The sequence below is a fragment of the Egretta garzetta genome, unplaced genomic scaffold, assembly GCF_000687185.1.
Source record: "Egretta garzetta isolate BGI_Z169 unplaced genomic scaffold, ASM68718v1 scaffold149, whole genome shotgun sequence".
Lineage (NCBI taxonomy): Eukaryota > Metazoa > Chordata > Aves > Pelecaniformes > Ardeidae > Egretta > Egretta garzetta.
In genome coordinates, this window is record NW_009269998.1 from 1,391,952 (window position 1) to 1,414,966 (window position 23,015).

General features: G+C 42.5%; 1 protein-coding gene across 1 annotated transcript in view; it reads right to left on the minus strand.

The window, feature by feature from the left end:
* Positions 1-23,015, minus strand: part of DPYD (dihydropyrimidine dehydrogenase) — a 372,577-nt gene that overhangs the window by 184,647 nt on the left and 164,915 nt on the right. Inside the window, exons 13-14 of the mRNA XM_009647526.1 lie at positions 16,318-16,502; positions 7,857-8,072 (exon numbers count right to left, since the gene is read on the minus strand). Of these exons, the coding sequence (XP_009645821.1) occupies positions 7,857-8,072; positions 16,318-16,502 (401 nt within the window). The remainder of the gene's footprint in view (positions 1-7,856; positions 8,073-16,317; positions 16,503-23,015) is intronic.

Genomic DNA, 23,015 nt, shown 5'->3' on the forward strand with positions numbered 1-23,015 from the left:
ATGAACGCTCCTACTTTTGGCAGCTATTTTTTACAGAAAAGCTCATGGAGCAAAAGACTCAGTACTGCAATCTTTACGTTCTCTCACATTCCACTGGAACTGCTGCTGGGTTATGCCACTCTAAGTGCACAATCAGTTTCATTAAAATATGCAACAGTTTTCAGATGAAAAACTACCTAAAAGACTGGTTTACAAGTCCTTTACATAGAAGCTGCCTAAAATATTCAAGCTCAAGGTTAACGATCAAATTTACACTTTTTATATGTTAGTGTGTGCTCTTGCTCTACTGTTTCGAACCACTGGCTCCTGAAGGAAAAGACATGAAAAAGAAACTATCTCTAAATACCGTGTAAAAAACAAACAGCTGAATAGAAAATGGATCCTTAGACAACTATGGAACTGAGGAACCGGCAGCCTACCAAGAACCAGTTTTACACAGATATCTAGTTTTACCTTTGCTGACCAGCTTCGCCTGCAGCTTTGAGGAAGATAGGTCATTGCTGGCTTACAGAACTTAGGAAATGAGCTCAAGTGGCGCAAGACATAAACGTTATAGCCAAGCTTACTCCGCTCCAGGAGGGCGAATGGATGGAGAAGAGAAAATGTGGAAAGCAACTTGCTGATCCTCTGCAAAAATCTGTCCTATAGCACGGATGAGGTTTACTGACTCAATGCTCACACCCCCACGCGACAGAACCCTCTTTGCCTTCCACTGATGCGTTGTCACACTGTGTTCCGCGCCTTGAGATCATCATAGCATCATAGAATGTTTTGGGGTGGAAGGGACCCCTAGAGGCCATCTAGTCCAACCCCCCCGCAGGGAGCAGGGACACCTTTAACCAGTTCAACTGGTTGCTCAGAGCCCCATCCAACCTTGATAACAGGCTTCTCCATGAGAGAGACTCTGCCATGGCTCTCATTGCAGAAGAAATGCAGCATTTCTGCAGTATGTAATGCTAAAGGAGGATGGGACTAACCATTTGCGCAGGGGTTTCATTTTCATCATGAACCTAAAGTAATAAATATGATCACGAAGAGAGAGACTTTTTTACAGATAGTTGTTACACTCTTGCTTTAAGAACGCAGTTCATGATCTTCAACATTCAAAGCATTAATTGGCTAAAATAACCAGACTTACTAGTGGTAAAACCAGATTATTAAAATGGTCCGAACTCCCTCACTTGCAAACTCATTGGTGTCAAGAAGCACAACTGCAATGGTTTACGGCGCACGTGTTCTTCATGCAGATGTCAGCCGTGGTAAGAAGGGACTTGGCTTATCAATGACAACTTGGCTAAAGCTCTCAGTCCTGGATTCTTTGGCCCCTCCGCTTTCACTGTGTTGTTTGAGCTGTGCTACATCTCCCCAGACAGGGATTTCTCCAGGGTGAAGATGTGCCAAGCCCCTGCAGCCCCAGGTGTACGGATTGAGGAGAAGGAATGGTCCAACAAAGCCCTCTCCAGCTCCTCAGACAGCAATTTGGAAGCTATTAAAGTTATTAGCATTTAAAGAGAGCCTCCAGGCTTCTCTATACCGGGTCGAGGCAGAGTAAAACTAAGTGGAGATCTGGCCCTTAAGTTGAACATACCAGAGAACTACTTTTTGGTGAGGAAAAAAAAAAAAATCTGTTTTCCTGCCACTTACTCAGATTCACAGAATGATTTGTTCCTTTTTCGTAGCCAAATAACACATTTTCTGTATAAAAATATTCAAGTAAAATAGAATGTCGCAGCTACAGCATTTTAAAAAATAATAATTACACTCTATTGCATTTCCCTAGAAGAGTATTTTACACACACACACCGCGCTAAACTTTGCTAATTTTATGCAGTGATCTAATTCTATTGCATTTCTCTAGAAGAGTATTTTACACACACACACACACACCCCGCTAAACTTTGCTAATTTTATGCAGTGATCTAAAAATGTAAAAATTGGGGAACAATAAAGCTGATATTTCGTTTTAAAAATCTTTCAGAAATACGAAACAAAATAAGGTACGTGAAGAACTCATAAGAATATTAAGACCAAAAATAATCATTTTAGTATTTGTAAAAATGAAAAATAATTCAACTCGCAGGGCTCTGTATGCTCAGGAATCCTGTAAAATGCCCATTTTTCTGTTCAAAAAAAATGTAGTTAATAAAAGTTGTCTGATGTTATTTAGTAGAAAGGCAAACCGTCCTTTTTCTATTTGACATTAACAATCTGATCATTTGTCTCCCCGAAGAAAGCCCGTACAGCTTTCATACAGACCACACAATAAAGAATCGTAATATTTCTGTTTACTGAGATATCAACTGGCATTTCGTTGCAAGTCAATGGTCTATCTTTGCTACGGCATACTAGACCTCAATCTGGCGTCTACAAATGTCAAGAGTATAAAAAAAAAAAAAAAAAACCACCAAAAAAACCACCCCACGCTAAAAAAAAAAATTACAGGATGGAAATCAAAAGCATGTTCTAAATTCCTAAAAAATGAAACAAAGTTCACCTAAACATATTTGCTGCAGAAATCAGTACAATATTCAGCTGTCAATCTTGAAAAACAATGAGGGAGCGATGCTGTCAGTAGGACAGGATAATAACATTTCAAGCAGATGTTCAGGCAGGGCTCTAATTCTCACTGAACTCCCTTGGTAAGCATTTAATTTCTTTATCATATGCAAGCTAGGCAAATTGTACTTCATCAAAACTGTATTGTGAAATATTAATATTTCATATTATAGCAAAACTCCATAGAATAACCTTTGTCATATTAAGAACATCAGAATTTCAAATGTCATGGTTCTGCATTTTAATGCATCTTAAATAGCTTTTTGGCTTGGCACCATAAATTATAACTAGTTTAATCTAAATTACTATGCTGTAATATCATACAAAAATATACATTTTGTAATACAGCTTCACTTCTGTGAAATACTAATGTTATGGAAAACAATGCGTCATTGTACCATGATTTTTTACCGCCTTCAATTATGAAGCGAGGTGCACACGGTGCAAACGTAGAGAGAGAGAACCAGTTGGAGCCTGAATATGTATATTGTAATAACAGCACATAGAAATGCGATATATCCTGGGTAAATTAATTAATTCTCCACCAGCAATGGTTTTAATTTAGGAATGCTTCTGAAAATATATTGTAAAAATCCACATCAGTGAATTGTAAACATGTATTATGACTAGAAAGTTTCCTCCACTATGGTTTAGTTCAGATCTAATCTACTTTTAATTGGAGCTTTGTTTTCAAAACCATCCATCCAGCTTGTTCCATATATAACGGGGAAAAAAAAATATTAAAGATTAAAAATGAAGTTAGTCTGCATGTTGATTTCTGCCGGTTCTCATAATAAAGGCAACTGTTTCCACATTATTGAAAGCGACAGCATCACAAATCACTGCATGCCACAACAGAATAAAGACAGATGTATCTGATTAATCAGAATTAAATTTTAGAAGGGAAGGAAGCATCTAAAAATCAAAGCAAACATTTCTGCTATCCCAGTTGTTTTGGGTTTTTTCCTCTTTGTAAGCAGCCCATACAATGCAGTGAGGGAACAACAAAGCCTGAATGCACTTGATAAACCCAAAATTTCTGCTATAAACTTCTCACCGTGGTGACGGGTATGGTACAGAGATGGGCACACTGCAAATAACCTCTGGCTTTTTTTGTTACGGTGTTTATACAAACTTTCTGATTACAGGTTTTAATGTAAATTTTGCGTACCAAGCAATCCCCACCAATAAATTCTAAGTAAACAAACCAGCTCAGTGTAACACTTCGACTAAAAACCTCTCCCACTCACCGTTATTTGTTTAATTAATGCCGTACCTCACATTCTGCGGGCAGTTTTCTGTTCGTCTAAGCTCTAAAAGAGGCAATAATTGGTGTGCATTTACCGCGGACCCTACGCTACGCAGCTCCCCCGCGTCCCTGCGATACGCAGCTCCCCCATTTCCCATCAATAGCTTGCCAGCAGAATTTACAAATAATACGTCGCGGCACAGAGTTATCTGAACAAGACAGAAATACTATTTGAACCAACAGAGCAATGAGCTATTGATCCTGCAGTCAAAAAGGGAAGACGTGAATGTAGGAAAAGGTGGGCGAAGGGGCATTTTTATTCTGCTACCGTTTGTCTTTCCTAGCGAGAGTCCATTTTAAAAGCAGTTATTCTCATTTCTGGAAGAAATCAAATCTACTTGATACTAAAGCAGCTGTGCTGAGATGTTTAATTTGGTAAATAAAATTCTCCAAGTCGCTATCCCCCCCTCACAGACACCTACAGACACCTACAGGTCCAGTACCCTATAATTAATATTTGCATTACGCTATCATATCCGCCACCTTCTAAAATATTTAGAGCGCAGCATACTTAAAGGTATAAATACTCTGAAGGAATTTCAGCTATTTCTCGTGTTAGCTTTTTTTTTTTCCAACAATAGTAGAGCCGAAGGCAAGAACAAACTTTTGCTGAATCATTCTGAGTTGAAATCCTCACCCTCCCAGCAGCCAGCGCTGCGCAGGTTGTCGCGAAGGCAATTCTGCAGCGAGGCGGGTGGGCGTTCCAAGAGGGAGCGAGCACGGCACGGAACGGTTCGTGCGATGCTGAACTCCCTTCGTTGGCAGCGTGTGATGCTTTCAAGGTGAGGCCAAGACGGATGAGGGTTGGGAAGACTGGGGGAGTAAATTATGGCCCAGGGACTAGAGCTGCAGCGTTGCTATCCAACGGTTCCCCTATATGAGACGGTATGGCCTCGCACGGGCTGCGGGGATCCCCAGCCTAGCGTTTTAGAAGAGTTTTCTGTGCTAGGTAGTGAAAGAGGGGAAAAGGAGGAGTAGTTCATACAAAATGAATCCTCTGCCTTATGAGAATCACAGCCCTCCAGCCCGAGTCCTTTTTATCTCTGCCCTTGGATCTTCTTCCAAGATCCATCCTGCTTTTCTTTCTGATCTTATTCCATCCCACAGCAGTTAATGCACGGAAGTCTGTGGTTAGGCTGGATGCGCTCTTCACTAGCTACACGTCACCCAAATTTAGCCTGCATCACTCACCCTTGGTGAAGTGCCAAAGGAGGCCCGGGTCAGTTGGGAAGCCACTGGTTGCCCCATCAGCGATGGAACACGGGGGTGAATTCAGTAACCGGCCCTGGAAAAGGGAGCATTTCTCTTGCTGCTGAGCTCCCCACTGCCACACAGAAAGGAAACCCACGAGTTAAACCAAACCACGACAGATCAAACGAGGAGACAAGAGGGATGAAGACAGAATCCTGCTTGTATCGCATACAATCAAGGCTGAAGTGGAGGAGCTTCAGCTGCCAAAACCTCTGTCTAGCAAGCTCCCTTCCTCCCCAGAGCTGTTCCACTCTTGGGAACCGCGCTGCTGGGGGAGCAGCTCTGCCTCCTCCCGCTCTGCAGGCTGGGATCAGGGAATCCTTGTTCCCAGTCCTGCTACGCCGTTAGCTGGGACTAGCTGGGCAGGACAGCTCAGTCTGAAACCTCTAACTTCCATAGGCACCGCAGCCCAGGAGAGCATCCTGCTCCCTGCCGAACACTGCACAAGATGTATGGCTACATAATCAGAAACTGAGTTTAAAAAAAAAAAAAAATAGAAGTTAGCACATTATGCCAACCTGTATTATTGCAAAGTCTCTACCAACTCCTTGTTCTGGCGTTAAGTCAACAAGAGCAGTCTTTGCGTAGCGCTCGTTGTTCGCATTAGAACTGCCGTACCTCGTTGAGCTCTGCTTCCCATTCCAAATATTTATTTTCGTAGCATTGATTATCATGCTTCTATTACAAATATGAGCGATTTTATTTCTGCAACACCTGGCAGCCAAGCATCTCCAATCATGCCACAAATACCAAGGCTTAACACCTGTGGGAAGTGCAATGCTGGGAAGAATACGACAGTAGAGAAAGTAGGTAGCACTTGGGTGGGACACAGTCCTGCTGGACACAGCAATTTATGATTCAAGAGTTTAGGCACCAGAGGAAGATTTCTGCCTCCGACAAAACTTTAGAAGAAAGCTTAGTTAGAAATAACAATCACTGGACTAGAATTCATCCAAAGAAGCACTTTTCTGAACTTCTTCTCTTTAAAATAAACACGACCCGCAATATTTTGCATCTTACTGCAACAAATTTGAAAAAAAAAAAATATGTAAAAATACAACCACTTAAGATCCTTCCTTTTAGCAATCCTCCCACTTGAAAGCTCTCCATCCGAGTCACACCTCCAGAGCACGGCATCCAGTGGAACACGTTGCAGATGCCATCTGAGAAATGACTCAGAGTCTGCTGCTGCGTGGAGTACCAACATCACTTCCTACAGCATGCATGCCTTTCCTCCGGAACGCCCGCCCCGGCTGGCACTCAGCCAGCGTCTGTTTAGCTCTTGAGACACACAGTAATCACCGTGCAGTCTGGCAGGACTGCGAGCATACCAGCAATAAAACTGATAAATAAATACATCTCGGTACTTGCTATGAGTTGCCTTTAGCCTAGGCACGGAATAATTACAGCTGACGGTACGTTCCACACATAAGTCAGCTGTAAACATACTTGAATGACATTTATGTGCTAAAAAGTGTTTTAACAAGAAACACGGTGAAGTAGATTGGAACCTCCATTGCAATCCCGAGGAACACTTACTTCCTTAGGGCTGCTTCAGGTCTAAGTGACAGCAGAAGCCAGTCTGACATATTTTACACCATGCTGTAGTAATACAGCGCTTTGTCCTGAGACCCTCCTCATATTAGAGGGTCACCCTCTGTAGTTAATTCACTTATGGTACTTACCCACGCAGAGGCAGCAGAGTAACAAATCCACCTTTTCTCTCCTGCTAAGGTCTCCATCCATCAGGACATCCCATCTCCAAACCAAGAATAAAAGCTCCCCATTTCCAGGTTCATCTCAAGAGCTCTCGTCAACCCACGCTACTGTTTCTCACTGGCTGACACCACTTTACCATTATTCACGTGGTTACTCAGGCCTAGACCCATGGATCTCCCTTTGATCCTCCTCTTCTTTCAAGTCAAACTCTATCTACATCCCAGCCCAAATCCTGTTTCTTTTCTTTGCAATATGTTTATCAAAAGTGTTGTTTCCTTTCACTGTCTAAATTCCTTGCCCCACCTCATTTTGCCGTTTTGAATGTAGTAACAGGAAACCCAACCTGAATGCACTTCTCAGGTCAAACAGGCAATTACGCACTTTAAATCTACGCAAAATACTTTATTTTAGGTGCCGCACCAAGCCGTAGCCTTCAAGACTCAATTCTAACTCCTTCCTCTTCCACTACACGTTACTGAAGGTTTATGTCACCGTATCGCAAACCCTCAGCACAACTACTTATCCCTTCGTAGGCTCATTTTACATTGCCTCCATCATCTTCTTCCAGTACCCGCCCAGCCTCAAGCTTACACCCACATGGTTACCCTGCAACTGCAACTCAATTCCAGTGGCTTATCTTGGCAGTCCTTGGCACAGACGCCGCCTTTCACGAGTTGCTCGATAAAGCTGTTACTCATTCCCTTTGCATCCTGATCCCTCACAGAAAACATTTGCACTGCAATATTTAACAACAAGGACTACTACCCTTACTAGCTGGCTAATATTAAAAGGTGGGGGAATAAAAGGGAAGAACATAACAGCAAACAAAACCAGAAGTTGTGTCACCTTTACGCCTCGCTGTTGGAACCACCCAGACCAGTTGACCTATACAACGTACCATTCCCTTCCCTGCTATCTTTATGCTAGCTAGACTTAACAGTGCCGTTCCCAAAAGATTCTGATTTTTCAAATATACAAAGACATGGTCACACGCTAAATATACCTTCAAGTATTTCCTTACCTTATCCAGGGAGAATGTCTTAGTGACAGCAAAGCCCCATCCAGCTTCAAAAGCTCTTCGAATCATTGAAGAACTCGTCGTAGGGGTTGCACTGGCCAGGCCAAAGGGATTCAGAAACTTCAGTCCAGCCATTTCTACACTGATGTCTACTAAATCGATAGGGGTGTAGAAAAGTGGTAGTTCTGGAACAGTCGAAACTGCAACACCATGTAAGGACTGTAAAAAACAAACAAAAATCACAGAAATTTTTGCCGACTTATTTTTATATCATTTATTATCCCCAATAAGGGAATAATTCATATATAATAACCCAAAGTTTAAGTGTTCTATTATGTGCTCGGACTTGCAAATCAGCAAAACACGCAAGCACTTGCATACGTGACATCTTCTGTCCAAACAGCATTCACACCAAAGTATAGAATCATAGAATCATAGAATGTTTTGGGTTGGAAGGGACCCCTAGAGGTCTTCTGCCATGCTGGAAATAACGGAAGAATAATAAGAATGCAAGTTACTTCCCACCCCTGTACTGCTAGGTACAGCTGCTTTGGTTCAGCCCAAAGGCTTGCTCGGCCATTCGGAACAGCCAGTTCTGTTCCCTACAGCAGCCAGCGGCAGCGAGATTAAGAAGACCCAACAGGGTACGCACAGACAGACCCTTTCTAGTTTTTTTCCCAGGTGCCAATCTATAAAAAAATGTAGGGACTTGTGTAAAATGAGGGAAGGCGTCCACGTGCAGGATCACTCAGCCCTAACTCGATGTGTTTTGAACTCCTCACAGAATCCCAGCCTGGCAGGGGGTGCCAGGGCCCTTGGGAGCTCAGCCAGTGCCACCGCCCTGCCCAAGCAGGCTCACCCAGAGCAGGGGGCACAGGACAGCGGCCAGGCGGGGGTTGAAGATCTGCAGAGAAGGAGACGCCACAGCCCCCCTGGGCAGCCTGGGCCAGGGCTCGGGCACCCTCCAAGTCAATAAGTTCCTCCTCACATTCAACTGGAACCTCTTGTGCTTCAGTTTGTGCCCATTGCCCCTGCAGTGCCTCCTGCACCTTTTTATCCCCCCTTTTAGAGATTGCAGCTAGCCTACGCAATGGGATACATATCAATATATGCAAACCCATTATTGTTTTAATATTTAATTGTATTAATACAATTACTTTAAGGGTGACAAAAATTAGGCTCTGATTTGGGATCAAAGAAGAACATACACATTACGGCTGTGACACCACAGGCACTTCTGTTTTCATTTTAAAGACAGCCTTTTCCCTGGAGAGTTCATGAGAAGTTTTCAATGTCAAAGTTGCATCTAATACTGTAAAAATTGTAGAGAGAAGGGGTTTTTTTTCCCACGTATGGATACTGAACAGGACCCTAATCAGGCTGTGGTAGGTAGAATTAAAATCTTTGATCGTGCCGATGGTTGACTCAATAAAATCACAAAAAAATAAAGCAGGAATTTCTAACACAGAGAAGCCCTACACAGTCTGTTCCTAGTAAGTCCCAGCATAAGATCACAGCAATTTTCTTTTATCCTTAAAATGAAGATTTCTAGACAAAGAAATCCACTGCTGGGGGTGCGGGGAAGATTTTCCATAACAGAGTAAAAACCTCTGCCACTTACAAATTGCTGTCTTTTGGGTTGGTTTGGTTTTTGGTTTGTGTTTTTTTTTTTAAGAAAATTATTTACCCCATTTTTACCTCTGAAAACAAAGAAGCATGGATGGGTTGAGGGGTTTTTTTTTGTTTCAGTGCCTTTTGTTTCCTAGGCTGGTTCAAAACCCGAGCGTTCCCATGTCTGTTTTGTTTTGGGTCCGCCTGGATTCACGCCTCAGATTCTGACCCCAGGTCTTCACAAATTCCTTGGACAGAGAGGGTACATCTGGGGGCCAAATTTTCTGATGGCTTAAAAGCACTGAAAGTAGTGGAATTGTCCTAGCCTGAATGACACCAACCTGAACGCGTCCTTAATGGTGGATGTTTTGAGAACAACTAATTTTTGAAGATGGCTATCGTGTGGGACCAAGCTCCCTTCACTACCACGACCTCTCCCAGCTAGTAGCTGACGCAGCCACGCTTCATAAAACCCAGCCGTCCCCCATCTCCTCCCTCCCGAGCGCTCACTGCTCCCTGCACAGCCTATTCCATGTGGCTGCTTTCCTACACCAGAAGAATGTGAGTTCTTAGAAGACCAAACAGACCGGCATACTACAGCTCAAAAGCTTTTGTCAACAGACAAATCAAAGAAAATTAAAAGGAAGAAAAAAAGAAAAAAGAAAAAAAAGAAGTATTGTCTTTTGATTATTTTTGGTTTGATTTCATCCTTTTAACTTTTTTTTTTTAGTCCTTCTTAACTAAAATTTCAACTGCAAAATGTTGTTTGTGATGCCAAAACAGAACCTCCTGGATCACACGACTGAAATGAAAGCATTTTTAAGGTGTTAGCACTTTTTGTCTCCTACATGTTTGGAAGTGGGGAAATCTCCTGAAACCAACACCGATACACCGACCTCTTACACTGGACCCTTCGGTTTTGATTCCAAGAATGACAGCAAAGACAGACTTACGGAAAAGTTTTTGGCCAATTCCCCCCTATGTGCACATGTGAGTAATAAACTTAATTTTCCATTTTGAAAGCAGATATTTGTTAAATCATCTGCTATCCAGAGTCGTTCAAACATTCTTTGTGATTCTGTTTCAGCCTGTGGATCGCTCATGCACTATTCACTGCTTGTGTAACTGTAAATATCGATTGCTAGAGAGAGAGAGAGACAGATTAAGTGCTTAATATGCAGCTTAAGTTAAATTGCACTGTTTCTTCTCCCAAGCAGGACAATTTAATCTCCAAAAGTTGTTCTCACCCAAAATGAGTGTTGCTTGGAAGTGATTCTTAGCTAGAGACTCCAAATGAGCTTTCTGTGATAAAACAGAAAATAAATCCCATACAAGACAAGAAAATGAAATCCGCCAGAGCAGCGGAAGACTTTTGAACCGTGTGGTTGAATACACCCATGCAAAATTAGGCCTTGCCTCCCGCATGCCATCAGGCAAAGTGGTCGTAAGCAACTTCCCAAACGGGCTTGTTCTTCCTGCCAAACTTCCCTCCCAAAGAGCAGAACCACAACCGATTCCACCCAGACACACTCGTGCACCCCAAGATGTGCCTAATGGTTTCTCAAGGATGAGGTGACCCAGCTGGAGGTGGCAGGGGGAGGAGAAAAGAAAAGGTTTCAATGGAATAAACCACGTCTTTAAAACCACACACGGGCAGGATGCCGCCGAAGGTTCAGTAGCCAGCGGCTATACATCCTCGCAGATTTATCTCCCTCCTTCCTATCGCTTCCCCTTTTTGCTCTATTTATTTTTTTTTGCTGTTTTTTCCTTTCAGCGCAATGCTTATAAAAGAAATAAATTCACCAAGCCCTGATGTGTTGTTTTCTACAAAGCAAAACTTTTGGCAAACTAAAATGTTTTATAGCTTCCTGAAAGCAAAATTGTCTTTATAATGAAGGATTTCCCCGACATTGCACAAATAAATAGGAAGAGAAAGCCTGCAGGCAAGGGTTTATTTATAATAACTCTTCACTTGATTTTTAAAAATAGAGGACAAAAAGTCCTCTAATTTGATGCCAACCAGCTGAGCTAACAATATTGCAGGTACTTATTGCTCCAGTCAGGGCAATTTTTTGGATACCGGAACAGAGTGGTAAAAAAATCCCCAGGACGCTGCACGCAGTCGCCTTGCCTTACTCGAACCAGGGCATGCCCGGAGGCGAAAGCAGCACAGTCTGTAGTGCAGGGGGCTCAGCTTTGCACCGATACCGTGCACGACATTCATTTTCTTTAGATGGAGAAAATTCTTAACCACAGCGATACGGTCTAATTCCATTTTGGGACCTTTAACAAAGATAGACTGTGAAACTGAGTAGTTGTATTACTGTTATTTTTCACGGAGAGCCTTCTCTACAAATCCTACTGCCTGGAAGAGTTTTCCTGAATGCTTTCATCTCACTCCGGCTTTCTCTACTTTTAAGTCTGATCTTAAAACATCTCTTTTCTCCCTCACATGTGCTTCTCTCCGATTATCCATTATTTAACTTTGTTAAATACATTTAAACTTTCTTAAATACCCTTACGTTCTTTCACACAACCACAGAATGGATGTGGAAGGGATGCCTGGGGACCATCTTGTCCAAGACCCTCGCTCAGAGCAGGGTCAACTAGAGCAGGTTGCTCAGGGCTCTGTCCAGTTGGACTGAGATTTTCTAAGCTCCTTCCTGGGTTTCTGGTTCTGGAACAGAGATATTGCTTACTCAGGGGCAAGCAACTATAATACCAGGTTTCTTGCACTTGCATTAATCCACCTTTTTGAAAATGGTGCTTTGCTACTCGTCTCTGTGCCAGAGTTTCATATGTTGTTCTGGCTAAACAAAGGGACATTCGATTTTTCCTTTGGTTGTCCTGGAAAGAGGCAGACAGCACAACTAACGGCTCCGAAGACAAGCTTCCTGGGAACCACCCATCCCCAGTATTGATTATGAAACAGTGTACATTCATGCCTGCTCCAGGAAGACAGGAGAATGGTCAACCTCCATAGAAGAATCAACAACGATGCTCTTCACATACAAAGCCCATATATTTTCTGACAGTGTAGATAAAGAAAAAAGTAGCAAATATACAATATTGGTTCAAACGAACAGAGTGATATGCTCAAAATTCATCTTGAATAGCATCCTAGTGAAATACAATTTATATCAGTTGGGATCCAGCCCTCTATTCTTTAAGGGTACATTTTGGTCTAGGAAAAATATGAAAGAAACTGTCCACACTGGGGAGATTACAGTAAAGAAAAACTAGATTTAAATAAAAGAAAACTTATTGTGAACCAGAGAGGAAAAAGGCAATTTTTAAGAGGGGTTTTAGTGAGAAGATGATGGCAGCTTGGCTGCCACATATGGGAAAACACTCCACAGGTAAGAGCAGGAATAAAGCAGGAGTGAAGCATCCAGGCTGGCACAGTGGTCCAGGAAGAAAATACTGGAAAAATCGTGATGTGAGAGCTGTCTTTGCTCTCAAGGCAGGCATAGAAAATTAGAAGTTAGTCCCGCAATAATTGTGAATTATCCTGACTATAACTATTATATTATTAAATCTCATTCACTGATCAAAGATAACGGTAACTGAGGCGCAGAAGAGAAGGGCAGCCTATATCGCTTCTGCACAAGGTCATAAAGTCACCGTCGGACAAGAGCGAGGGCCATTACAATCCCCAAACTAAAGAACTCACCAAGATTATTTTACAGAACTTTTTACGTCATTCATGGAATACCAAAAAAGACTGAATCCTGAAAAAACGTTGTGAATAGTAGACAGTTGTATGAATTGGGCTGATTCTGTTTGGACCTCTAAGGACTTGCGAAGAACGGTTCTAGGAAGACTGTGTTTCCTAAGAGGTTCTACTACAACCATCCTTAGTTAGGCTTTGACTGGTCATGTTTATAGACACTAACCTGACACAGCTGCAGGCAATAATTTCTGAGAGGAACCTATGCTTCATATAGTGGGAGGAATATGTTAAGAGGCAGGAGATATTTAGGCAACTAATGATGGAAAGTTTCCAGCATAAGAGCAGCCAAGAAGCTTCTGTAAATAACTCCCCGTTTTGAACATAAGGCATTTCTGCTGGAGAGTCCTTGAGTCTGGATCTCATGCTTCACTTGACCATGTGCCAGAGCTTGCAACGATTGGAGTTTCAGGGCACATATCAGGCCCATCTGTTTGCTTAGCCTTTTGCCTGGAGTAGGTTGGGATGCAAGCAGCGTGCCGTTCAAACAGTGCATTCTGCAAGCGCCTGGGACGGTGGGGTTTGAGTTTCAGTCCTTGACACAGTCTTGGGTTGGTTGAGAAATCCTATGGAATAGTCTTCTTTTGCTAAAGGCTGCCCACATCATTTACAGACCTGGTGCTGCGATAGTTGGCGATTTTGGAAATGGCTACCTATTCCTGTAACTAAAATGCAAGGGATAGATGGTGTCAACGTATTAATTTAAAATTTAATGTGTACCCAGTTCAGACACTCAGCTCACAGGAAGGTTGCTTGCCTTAGAATCTCACAGCAGAGAGAAACTAAGGTAGTGTGTAAGGGTGTTTCTTCATCTGATGTTGGAAGTTTCCAGAATACGGGGCCATGAGTTGAACGCACGCGTACACATGCGCACAAAGGCACGCGCACATGCACGTACCTGCCCCTCTAATCGTCAGGGTAGCACAAACCTTCTCTAAACAACCTATTGAAAAACCAAACTCTCCTCCAGCCACTAACATTTCTACCAGGTCCAAACACTGGCGAAGGAAATTGCCGAATTACAGCACTCTGCACCACAGCAACCAGATTTTACAAGGGCTGCACATCCAAATAAATGCCCCCGGGCAACCCATTCATCTAACAGCTGGAAAGGTGACACTTGACATTTGGAAACTTTCCTGTGAAGATTGCTGTAAGGCTTTCCCATTAGCTTCCTGGTGAGACTGTAAGGTCGAATAAGCTGCCTTGAAACCTGCAAAGGGTAACGAAAACGCTCTAATATCACAAGCCTGCTTGATTTAAAATTCTAATTCTCAAGCCATGACTATTCAGATTTTTTTTTTTTTTTCCAAAGTATTCAATACATTCCGGAGAAGGGGAAGCAAGCTTTGAGGAGGAAGCAACATGATAAGGGAAGGTTTTTAAGCGACTTATGTATTTCTAGAGATGAGAGGGGAAGGAGACAAAAGGGAGGAGATACCCCCCCTCTCCCCCTACCAGAGTCACCCAAATTCACTGTGCACCGAGAAATTAAGCAAGCAGGTCAGGGAGTAAAGATGTTTCACACTCAGCATTTTCATAGGGTCTAAGAAGGCAGGACACAAACAGTGCTTTAGAACAAGTGAGAAAAAATATGCACAGATACTAACAACAAGCTTTCAGTTAAAGTATTTTTAGGAAGTGAAATCAGACCCCAACAGCATGAAATTGCACAAACATGCAATCAGAGAGGCTTTGAGCAGATGGATGGGGGAGAAAGACATCGAGCTGTTACAGTCCCAACTTCAGTTGTTCAAATCTCTTTTTGTGGGAGAATGAATCATGTATCATGTTTCTAAAAAGTTCCTTGCGCTACGAACGCGCTCTTTGTCAGCCGGTTCTCCACGCACAGGCTGTGTCTCCTGCCTCTGCAGGTCCCTCTGCAGCTCCTCCAGGCTTCGTGCTCTTGCTTTTACCAGAAAAAATTAGGGCAGAGGCGCTCAGTCGGTGACACACCAGGAACACCAAAAGGGAACGTGCAGTTACCAGGTTTTTCAAGTCTTAATGTGGTCTTAAACTCACATTTCTCAGGGAAATTCTCTTTTGCATTATTATTATTTCAGCCTGGAGAAGAGAAGAGGAGGCTGTGGGCAGAGCTGAGTGCGGCCGGTCAGGGCTTCAAGGGGGCCCAGAGGAAAGGGGGGGACAAGCTTTTTAGTAGGGCCAGCTGGGACGGGACAAGGGGGGATGGCTTTAAACTGAAGCAGGGGAGGTTTAGACTGGATCTAAGGAAGAAATTCTTTACAGTGAGGGTGGTGAAACCCTGGCAGGGGTTGCCCAGAGAGGGGGTGGAGGCCCCATCCCTGGGAACATTCCAGGCCAGGTTGGATGGGGCTGTGAGCAACCTGATGTGGTTCAAGGTGTCCCTGCTCCTGCAGGGGGGTTGGGCTGGGTGACCTCTGGGGGTCCCTTCCCACCCAAAACATTCTATGATTCTATGATTCTTCTTGTGCCCAGCTTATCAGCCTCATCAGAGCCAACTTTAGTTCCGTTGTAGATAATGCGAGTGCTCTGTAAACTGTTGGTACACTTGCACTGTAAAAACCACTAAAATTGCCTCCCCCAGGTAACGACATTGGCAGTATTTAATTTTTACGTTAAGCACTATTGAGAGATTTTACTTTTTAACACTGACAGGCTCGCTCCTTTTCCCAATGACCTAATGAGGACTTCCAGCGTGTGTTGGGCAGGAAGGTTTGCTACCCTTGAGCAGAATTCAGAGCTGGGGCCAAGAAAACATGGCTTGGATTTTAGTGTTAAGATAGAATCATAGAATGTGTAGGGTTGGAAGGGACCACTAGTGGTCATCTAGTCCAACCCCCCTGCAGTGAGCAGGGACACTGCTAACTAGATCAGGTTGCTCAGAGCCCCATCCAACCTGGCCTTGAATGTTCCCAGGGATGGGGAGATAATTTAAGCAAGTTGGGTTTGACTACTCCAACTCAAGTACACGACCCAAGCTGAATGACTCTATAATGTTCACATCTCTAGATAATCTAGGTATTAGTTCCTCAAAACATGTAGTTTTAATCTAAAACACAGCCGAATTATTTTAACTATCACAACAAAAGTATCTAAGAGCAGATAGAAATGGGAAAGAGGAAAATATTTTTAAAAGGTCACCTGTATATATCTGTGCATGTACCAGGAAGCTTGTTTTCCATCATTTACTGATTCCACCGTCGTGTTAGCAAGACCACCAAGGTCACCCCCTGCAAAAACCCAGGCTTCGCTTGTTTGCATAGTCTCCGGATCTACTTCGGGAAGACCCCATCTGTTAAACTTGATAGGTGCCATGGCCTCTCTGACTGTAATTACAGTGAACGACAAGGATGTTAATATAAGCAGCAAAAAACTGTTGCTAAAATCTGTCTAATATAACTGATAACAATTAGAAAAGTGGTTCCAAGTCCTAGTTCTTTCACTCAAACGTAGGTCTACAGTAGAAATGCAAAGGCCTTTTATAGAACATGAACGTTTTTGCTGAGCTAGCGGAGGTGTGTAATCACCAACAGGACTCGGACGGCAGAACAACATGCATCCAACAGAACAGCAGTTTGCTGTCGGAACAGTCACCGGCTCCTGCGTGCCTGCAAAGCCAGGCTTGCGTACGAGATAAATGTACACAAAGTGCCACGAGAAGTGGCCAACTCGAGGCAGGCTCAAGACGTAATCGGTGCCGATGCTCTTCTGGGCGCTCCCGGAGAACACGCCACACATCCCAGAAGCTGGGATTCACAAAGTCATTCTCACTGGCGTTATCCATCTCCCAGGGAAAAAGGCCAGCACTGCTGAAAATCCTATTCATGAACAACATTAACAAAGGGAAACTAAGTTTTCTCCCTTTGCCCCCACCCATAGCTTTGTACTGCACTTAACCATTCCAGCGTGCTTTTCTCCTGAATAACCTACCCCGTACTCTCCTGTGCAACCTCATACGCACCACGCAATTTTGGAGGTTTAAAAGGAGAAGGGAATGTTTACGATCCAATTTCTAGAAATTCACTTAGATCTGCAGAATTTACTTCCCACACTTCTTAACCCTCACAACAGAAACAATACTCTACTACTTTTTGACAGGTCTTTGCTAAACCTGCCTGAAAATGTTCAAGACAGGACGTTTTCCCCACCTGGAAATGTTACGGTATCAAAGCCTTGGCTTTGGCAAAGTGTGTTGGCTTTAAAGAAATTTAATTCTGAAAAAGATGTCTTTCAATAAAGGCAAAACTGTCCTGACTTAACATTAAACTCAGAACACCCTGAAAGTAAGGCTCACTCTGAAACTTGTTATGGATATTAAGTATAAAACCATAAAAACACAATCAAAAGGAAATGCTTACATGAAGATAACAACTTTGGTATCTGTTTCACTGCAATTTCTGACTTTTTTTAGAGCACGCATTAAGATATCTGAATTTTTTCATCTTAGTAAACAGCAGATATAGGCATTCTGCACCTCAGTTATTATTGTCCTTAAAAGTAACGTACATGTGAAAATTAAAAAAAATATTTTTTGTACTGCATGGCATTATACAAATGGCATTAAATACAAATAAATGCTCAGAAAAATTAATCTTGCTCTATATTAATGTGATTTTTGTTATGTATTTTTAAATGATTATAATTGCAAAGACACTTCAAAGTAGCTTCGAGAAGAGAATCACATTTTCAATAAATAATTTTAGCAAATGTTGATGGCGCATCTCAAAACGAGGATTTTTTTGTTTGTTTGTTATACAGCTTTGTCTACATGATTCTGCGATAAAACGCAGCTTAAAAATGCAATGTCCCTCAGGGCCATACTGCTAGCAGATGCAGATTGCCAAGGTCAATTAAACTGATGTAGTTGTGCTGTCATATCTGTAAAAGAGAAACCTGCCAGTTGAAGACAAGAATATTTCTCCAACACGAGGGCAAAGGCACGCTCTTGCCCCAGCCCGCATACCCAGTGAGCTTCAAACGCGTCTTTCTTGCACATCATCATGGTGGAATTTTCTTCCCGGGCTCTGCATCTCCCTTCACCTCCCAAGCACATATTAGAAGTGTAGTTGAAAGCGGGGGCTGCATCTAATCCAGGGTAAAATAATAAAATAGGAAGCAAGGCACAAACATTGTCACCTCCTTGTCCCACCCACGCTCTCATCCTCACCCTTGGCGTACGTAAATATCCAGAGGACTCAAATCCAAAGTCTTTTTTTTCCCAACTGGTTCAGAAGCCAGAATCACGGGAGAAAGTTTTAAGCCGTAAGCAGGTTTTCATGCCAGAAGTATTTAATCTATCTTCAAGACCTATTGCTTGCACAATTCCTCCCACCCCACGCGTACTTGTAGCTTAACTTGCGAAAAACAATCTTTGCGTAGTAACAGAATCAAAAACTTACAAAATGGTTTTCTTGAAAAATATTTAAATTACTGACAGATCACACCAAACACAGCCTTCAGACTGAGACAGTTTTCAGTCTGGAAAATTAGTTTTTTGGTTTGTTTGTTTGGGTTTGGGGGGGCGGGGGGTGTTTTGGTTTTTTTTTAAAGAACTGCTGATAATGGCTGATAGCAGTTTTATTAAGAATGCTTCAGTAATATTTATAAATCAATACATTAACTTTCTCTTTATGTCCCAGACTGTCTGTACTTCAAGAAAGCTTTTGATCATCTTATATTTGTCATATACAGGATAACTTCTTGCACGCAGTGGTACCATCTCAGCATGTGGTCTAGACGGTTCTCGCAAGCTAAATACGGACGGGCTTGTAAAGACATGCTTGGAAAAAACCCAGGGAAGACTTGGTGCGGCGGGATTTGGTATTAGGGATTCAATAGATGACTTCTGCTTCTCCGAAACAGGACTGAACCACAGTAAAGGTGTTAAAGGGCAACATGCTATCGGAGATGTAGTTTTTCAGAAGAAATGATGCAAAACTGGAAGTTCTCGCTACTTATTTCATCTTGTGGAAAAACAGGTTATATCTCTAATCTGTTATCTCTGTTATCCTGGATCTATTGCATTTCTGAAATCTATCTTTTAATTATTTTGGGCTAAAATAGCTGTCTGGACATAATTATACGCTTTCTGAGTGCCCAACATACCTTCACCTGAAACATCTCTCCAGGGCCTGGGGATTTGTCTGCCTGATCAGTATTTTTAACATTGGGAAAGAACATTTCCCTGGTGGCAAGGTTGACATGGTAGCCGGCAGCTATTTCCTCCTGTCTTTTTTATAAACTCCGAGATTTAGGTTAAGTAAAAATAAGGGCATGATATAAAAGCATCTACATAAGAATCATTGAATCACAGAATCATTTAGGTTGGAAAAGACCATTAAGATCACCAAGCCCAACCGTTCCCCTAACCCTGTCATCCCACCACTAAACCTTGGCCCTAAGCACCTCGGCTGCCCAGGGATGGGGACTCGACCCCTTCCCTGGGTAGTCCGTTCCAATGCTTAACAACCCTTTCGGTGAAGAAATTTTTTCCTAACGTCCAACGTAAACCTGCCCTGGCGCAACTTGAGGCCATTTCCTCTTGCCCTATTGCTTGTTACTTGGAAGAAGAGACGGACCCCCACCCAAGAGCTCCTAAGGTCCCCACAATTTGGATCTGCTACCCAGGACAACTGTGAGGCTGAAGGGACCACCTCCCTCCTAGGCTACCTGCAAGAAAGAAGGGGAGAACTTTGGTCTTCACTGAGGGAAGTCCCTTCTCTGCTCCTGCAAAGGATGAGACAGAGTCTAAGAGCCAAACCAGAGCTTGAAAGAAGGTGACCCCAACTATGGGGTCTCTGAATCGCTCTTCGACACCAAACAACAAGCCAAATAGATACCTAATGGTTTTGTTGGTGCGTGATTTAGGACGGGGTAAAGCAAAGAGTCTCTTTTAAATCCTTGAACCCTCGCACCCTTTGAAGTTTAAAACTAACATAGCTTTTCTCTTGAAATTTCAAAGTACAATCCTGTGGCTGTGCTGCCTTCTCCTCCGTATCCTGAAGAGATATTATATATAGTTTGAAAAGATCCTTCTGGATGAAAGACAACGTACAATCGAATTATTCTAATGCTATGAAGTGATGCTAACACAAATAACACCAAACAAAAGGACAGTTCTGAATATATATTCCAAATTTGCTATATTCACAGAGCAAACAAACACAAATGGAAAAGCAGCCGCAAATTACAGCACTTGCAGAAACAATATTAAAATATAAGTGAATACAGAAAAAATATTTTAATTAACAAAACAAATCAAATGGAAAAGATTCCTCAAATAAAGCTTTAAAAGTGAGTCTGTGTGTGTTTGACTGCCATGACTAATTATGTATCCATGTAATGTGTGTTCAATTTGGGCTTATTTAAATAGCAGAAATGCTCATTAGCTGCAGTATATCTGTGAAGCTTCAATAAACAGTTTAACGGTTTTTATGTTTAACCAATTTCATAAGTTCCTGTAATTTTAGCTTTAGTAGCTCATTAATGTGATTTTTGATATCCATCTTACAGACTTCCTTTACAGTGAATGGCAGCATCGCTTCAGAAAAATACAAATATACTATTAACGTTCTTAATCTCAAATACGAAACTCCAGCTGTCACACGCACCGATAGACTGATTAATTGCTGACAGGGCTCAGTCTAAATGCCCAGCAAATAAAGACAGGCACAATCAGGCTGCCCCCAGTCTCTGCCCCACCAGCATACTGAACCAGGATTAAAAAGTGGTTTGACTGGATAGAACTGGGTCCAGGTATGCTAGGAGAGACTCCGGCTGCAAGCTGGTCCCAACTTTGTTTTCTGCCTGTCACCAGCGAGCAAATGTGCACTGATGCCTATCGGGTGCAAGAGCAAGATTCCTGCTCCGCCTTAACGGGGCTTTGGAAGTCCTCATGGAGTCACTTCCGGATACTGGGAATTGGTAATCATTCCAGGGTGTGGAACTGCTGCACTCCAACTCATTCAGTAAACCTATTTGTGGAGAAAAATCCTATTCCAAATGACTCAGCAGGCAAACTCCTACCTATTTCACTAGGCATCGTTGGAATCTATATACATTTCAGTTTTACGTAACGATTTTTAAAGAAGCCTGGTGACTAAAAGTCTGCTCTGTGGGTGCGAGGCAGATGCCGAGGGAGACGCCAGGTCACCCCGTGGGCATTCCCAGCTGGGGCATCCCAGCCGCCTCTCTCCCTCCCTCCTAGGCTTCCATCCAACAGGTCCTAGGCTTCCATCCGACAGTCGGGGCTTCAACGCATTCAGGCTGAGGTTTCCCCCCGCTGTCCAAGCCGGCTGTATGATAAACCCATCCCTCCCTGCAGGTTCGCTGCCTTCCGCACCATCTGAAGCTCTGCATTGGCACAAAGGCAAACAAAAATCTTCTTCACTTACAGGCTCAGAGCTCTGCAAGCTTTTTGCCTCTTTACCTAGCATAAGCTTCTCCATCGATAGAAATAAATATTAAGCAGGAGTGGATTAAATAATAAAATTGTAAACTATTTGGGCGAATTTATCTTTGCTGTATGAATACTGGGAGGGCAGTAGTTATCCTCTAGGAAGCCTTCTGGGGTTTGCTGCTGCAGTTTCCAAGCAAGACGAGGGTCGTACTGAAAGTAAAAGCCAAGTATCTCAAAGTTGTGACTGATTCCCAGAAACGAGAATAAAAGTTTGCCCTGCAGTTACCAAGCGATAGCTAGCGACTACCAATAATTTAATAAAACATATTTTGGCTCACAAATAGCCTACTATTTTGGAGAAGGGGGAGGTTGCAAAGGTGGTACTTGGATATTTTTGCATTTCCCTTTTTTGTTTCTCCAGGAAAATAAAATAGGCATTATCATGCTAAGACTCAGTGTTCTGGAAAATGGGAATACTGCCTCTTTACTGCTGCCTGCTAAACAGTGTTGAGCTAAACTTACGTTGCCAGTCCCCGGTCCTGTCTTAGTCCCCTGCCCTGCCCTGCATTTTGCAGTGCGTCTTCAACAAGTGTACCGTTTTCCATAATTTCTCCATGGTTCTCCTCAGAAATTCAGGAAAACAGATCAGAACAAGGACATTTGTTACACTGCAAAATTTTGCAGGCCAAAAATATTGTTCCATTTTATCAGAACAAAATAGATAAGAAAATTGTTATTCAAAGTTTAGACTCTAAAACCAACTGGACTGGTGTTAAGAAGGATGTCGAGGCTGTACGCGGTGCTAGGGAGTACGCAGGATTGTATTTCTATATATTGAGTATTATAGGCCTCCAAAATAACAAACCAAGGTACAAAATTCTCTCACAGCTCTTAGTTTATGTGGGTCAGTTATGATGGCTTGAAGGCTTTGGTAAGCTATGCAATAAAAAAAAAAAGCAGCTTGTGCTTGCAGAATCTTTTTTCCAACAAGAAGTAAAACTTTTTTTTTTTTTACTCCATCTGCAGTAGTTTGAACAATTGTTGGTGGTTTTTGTTTTGGTTTGGCTTTTTTTACTGGTTTCAGTAAAGTGGAAATGGTCTTAAAATAGTCTAGAAGGCAACTCTCCTGTTTTGTCTATTAGCAACTTCCCGAGTACAAAATGGACTTAGGAGTCCATTTTTTTAAAAGATGCATTTATACGATTCCTAACGGGAGCACAAATACCTACTAGAACCGCTGCTTAAAAACACAATCAGCGTTTTATTTTAACAAACCAAAAAAGACAAAATACCTACTGCGAGCACATGGAATCTCAGTTGCAAATTTAATAGTTGCCGTGCAAGAATACGAAACATCTTGTTGAGCATAATTGACTAGAAAAAGCTTTCTAACCTATGAGCTATTTTTGCTCAGAACACCCACGTGCTTATGCCCGCACAA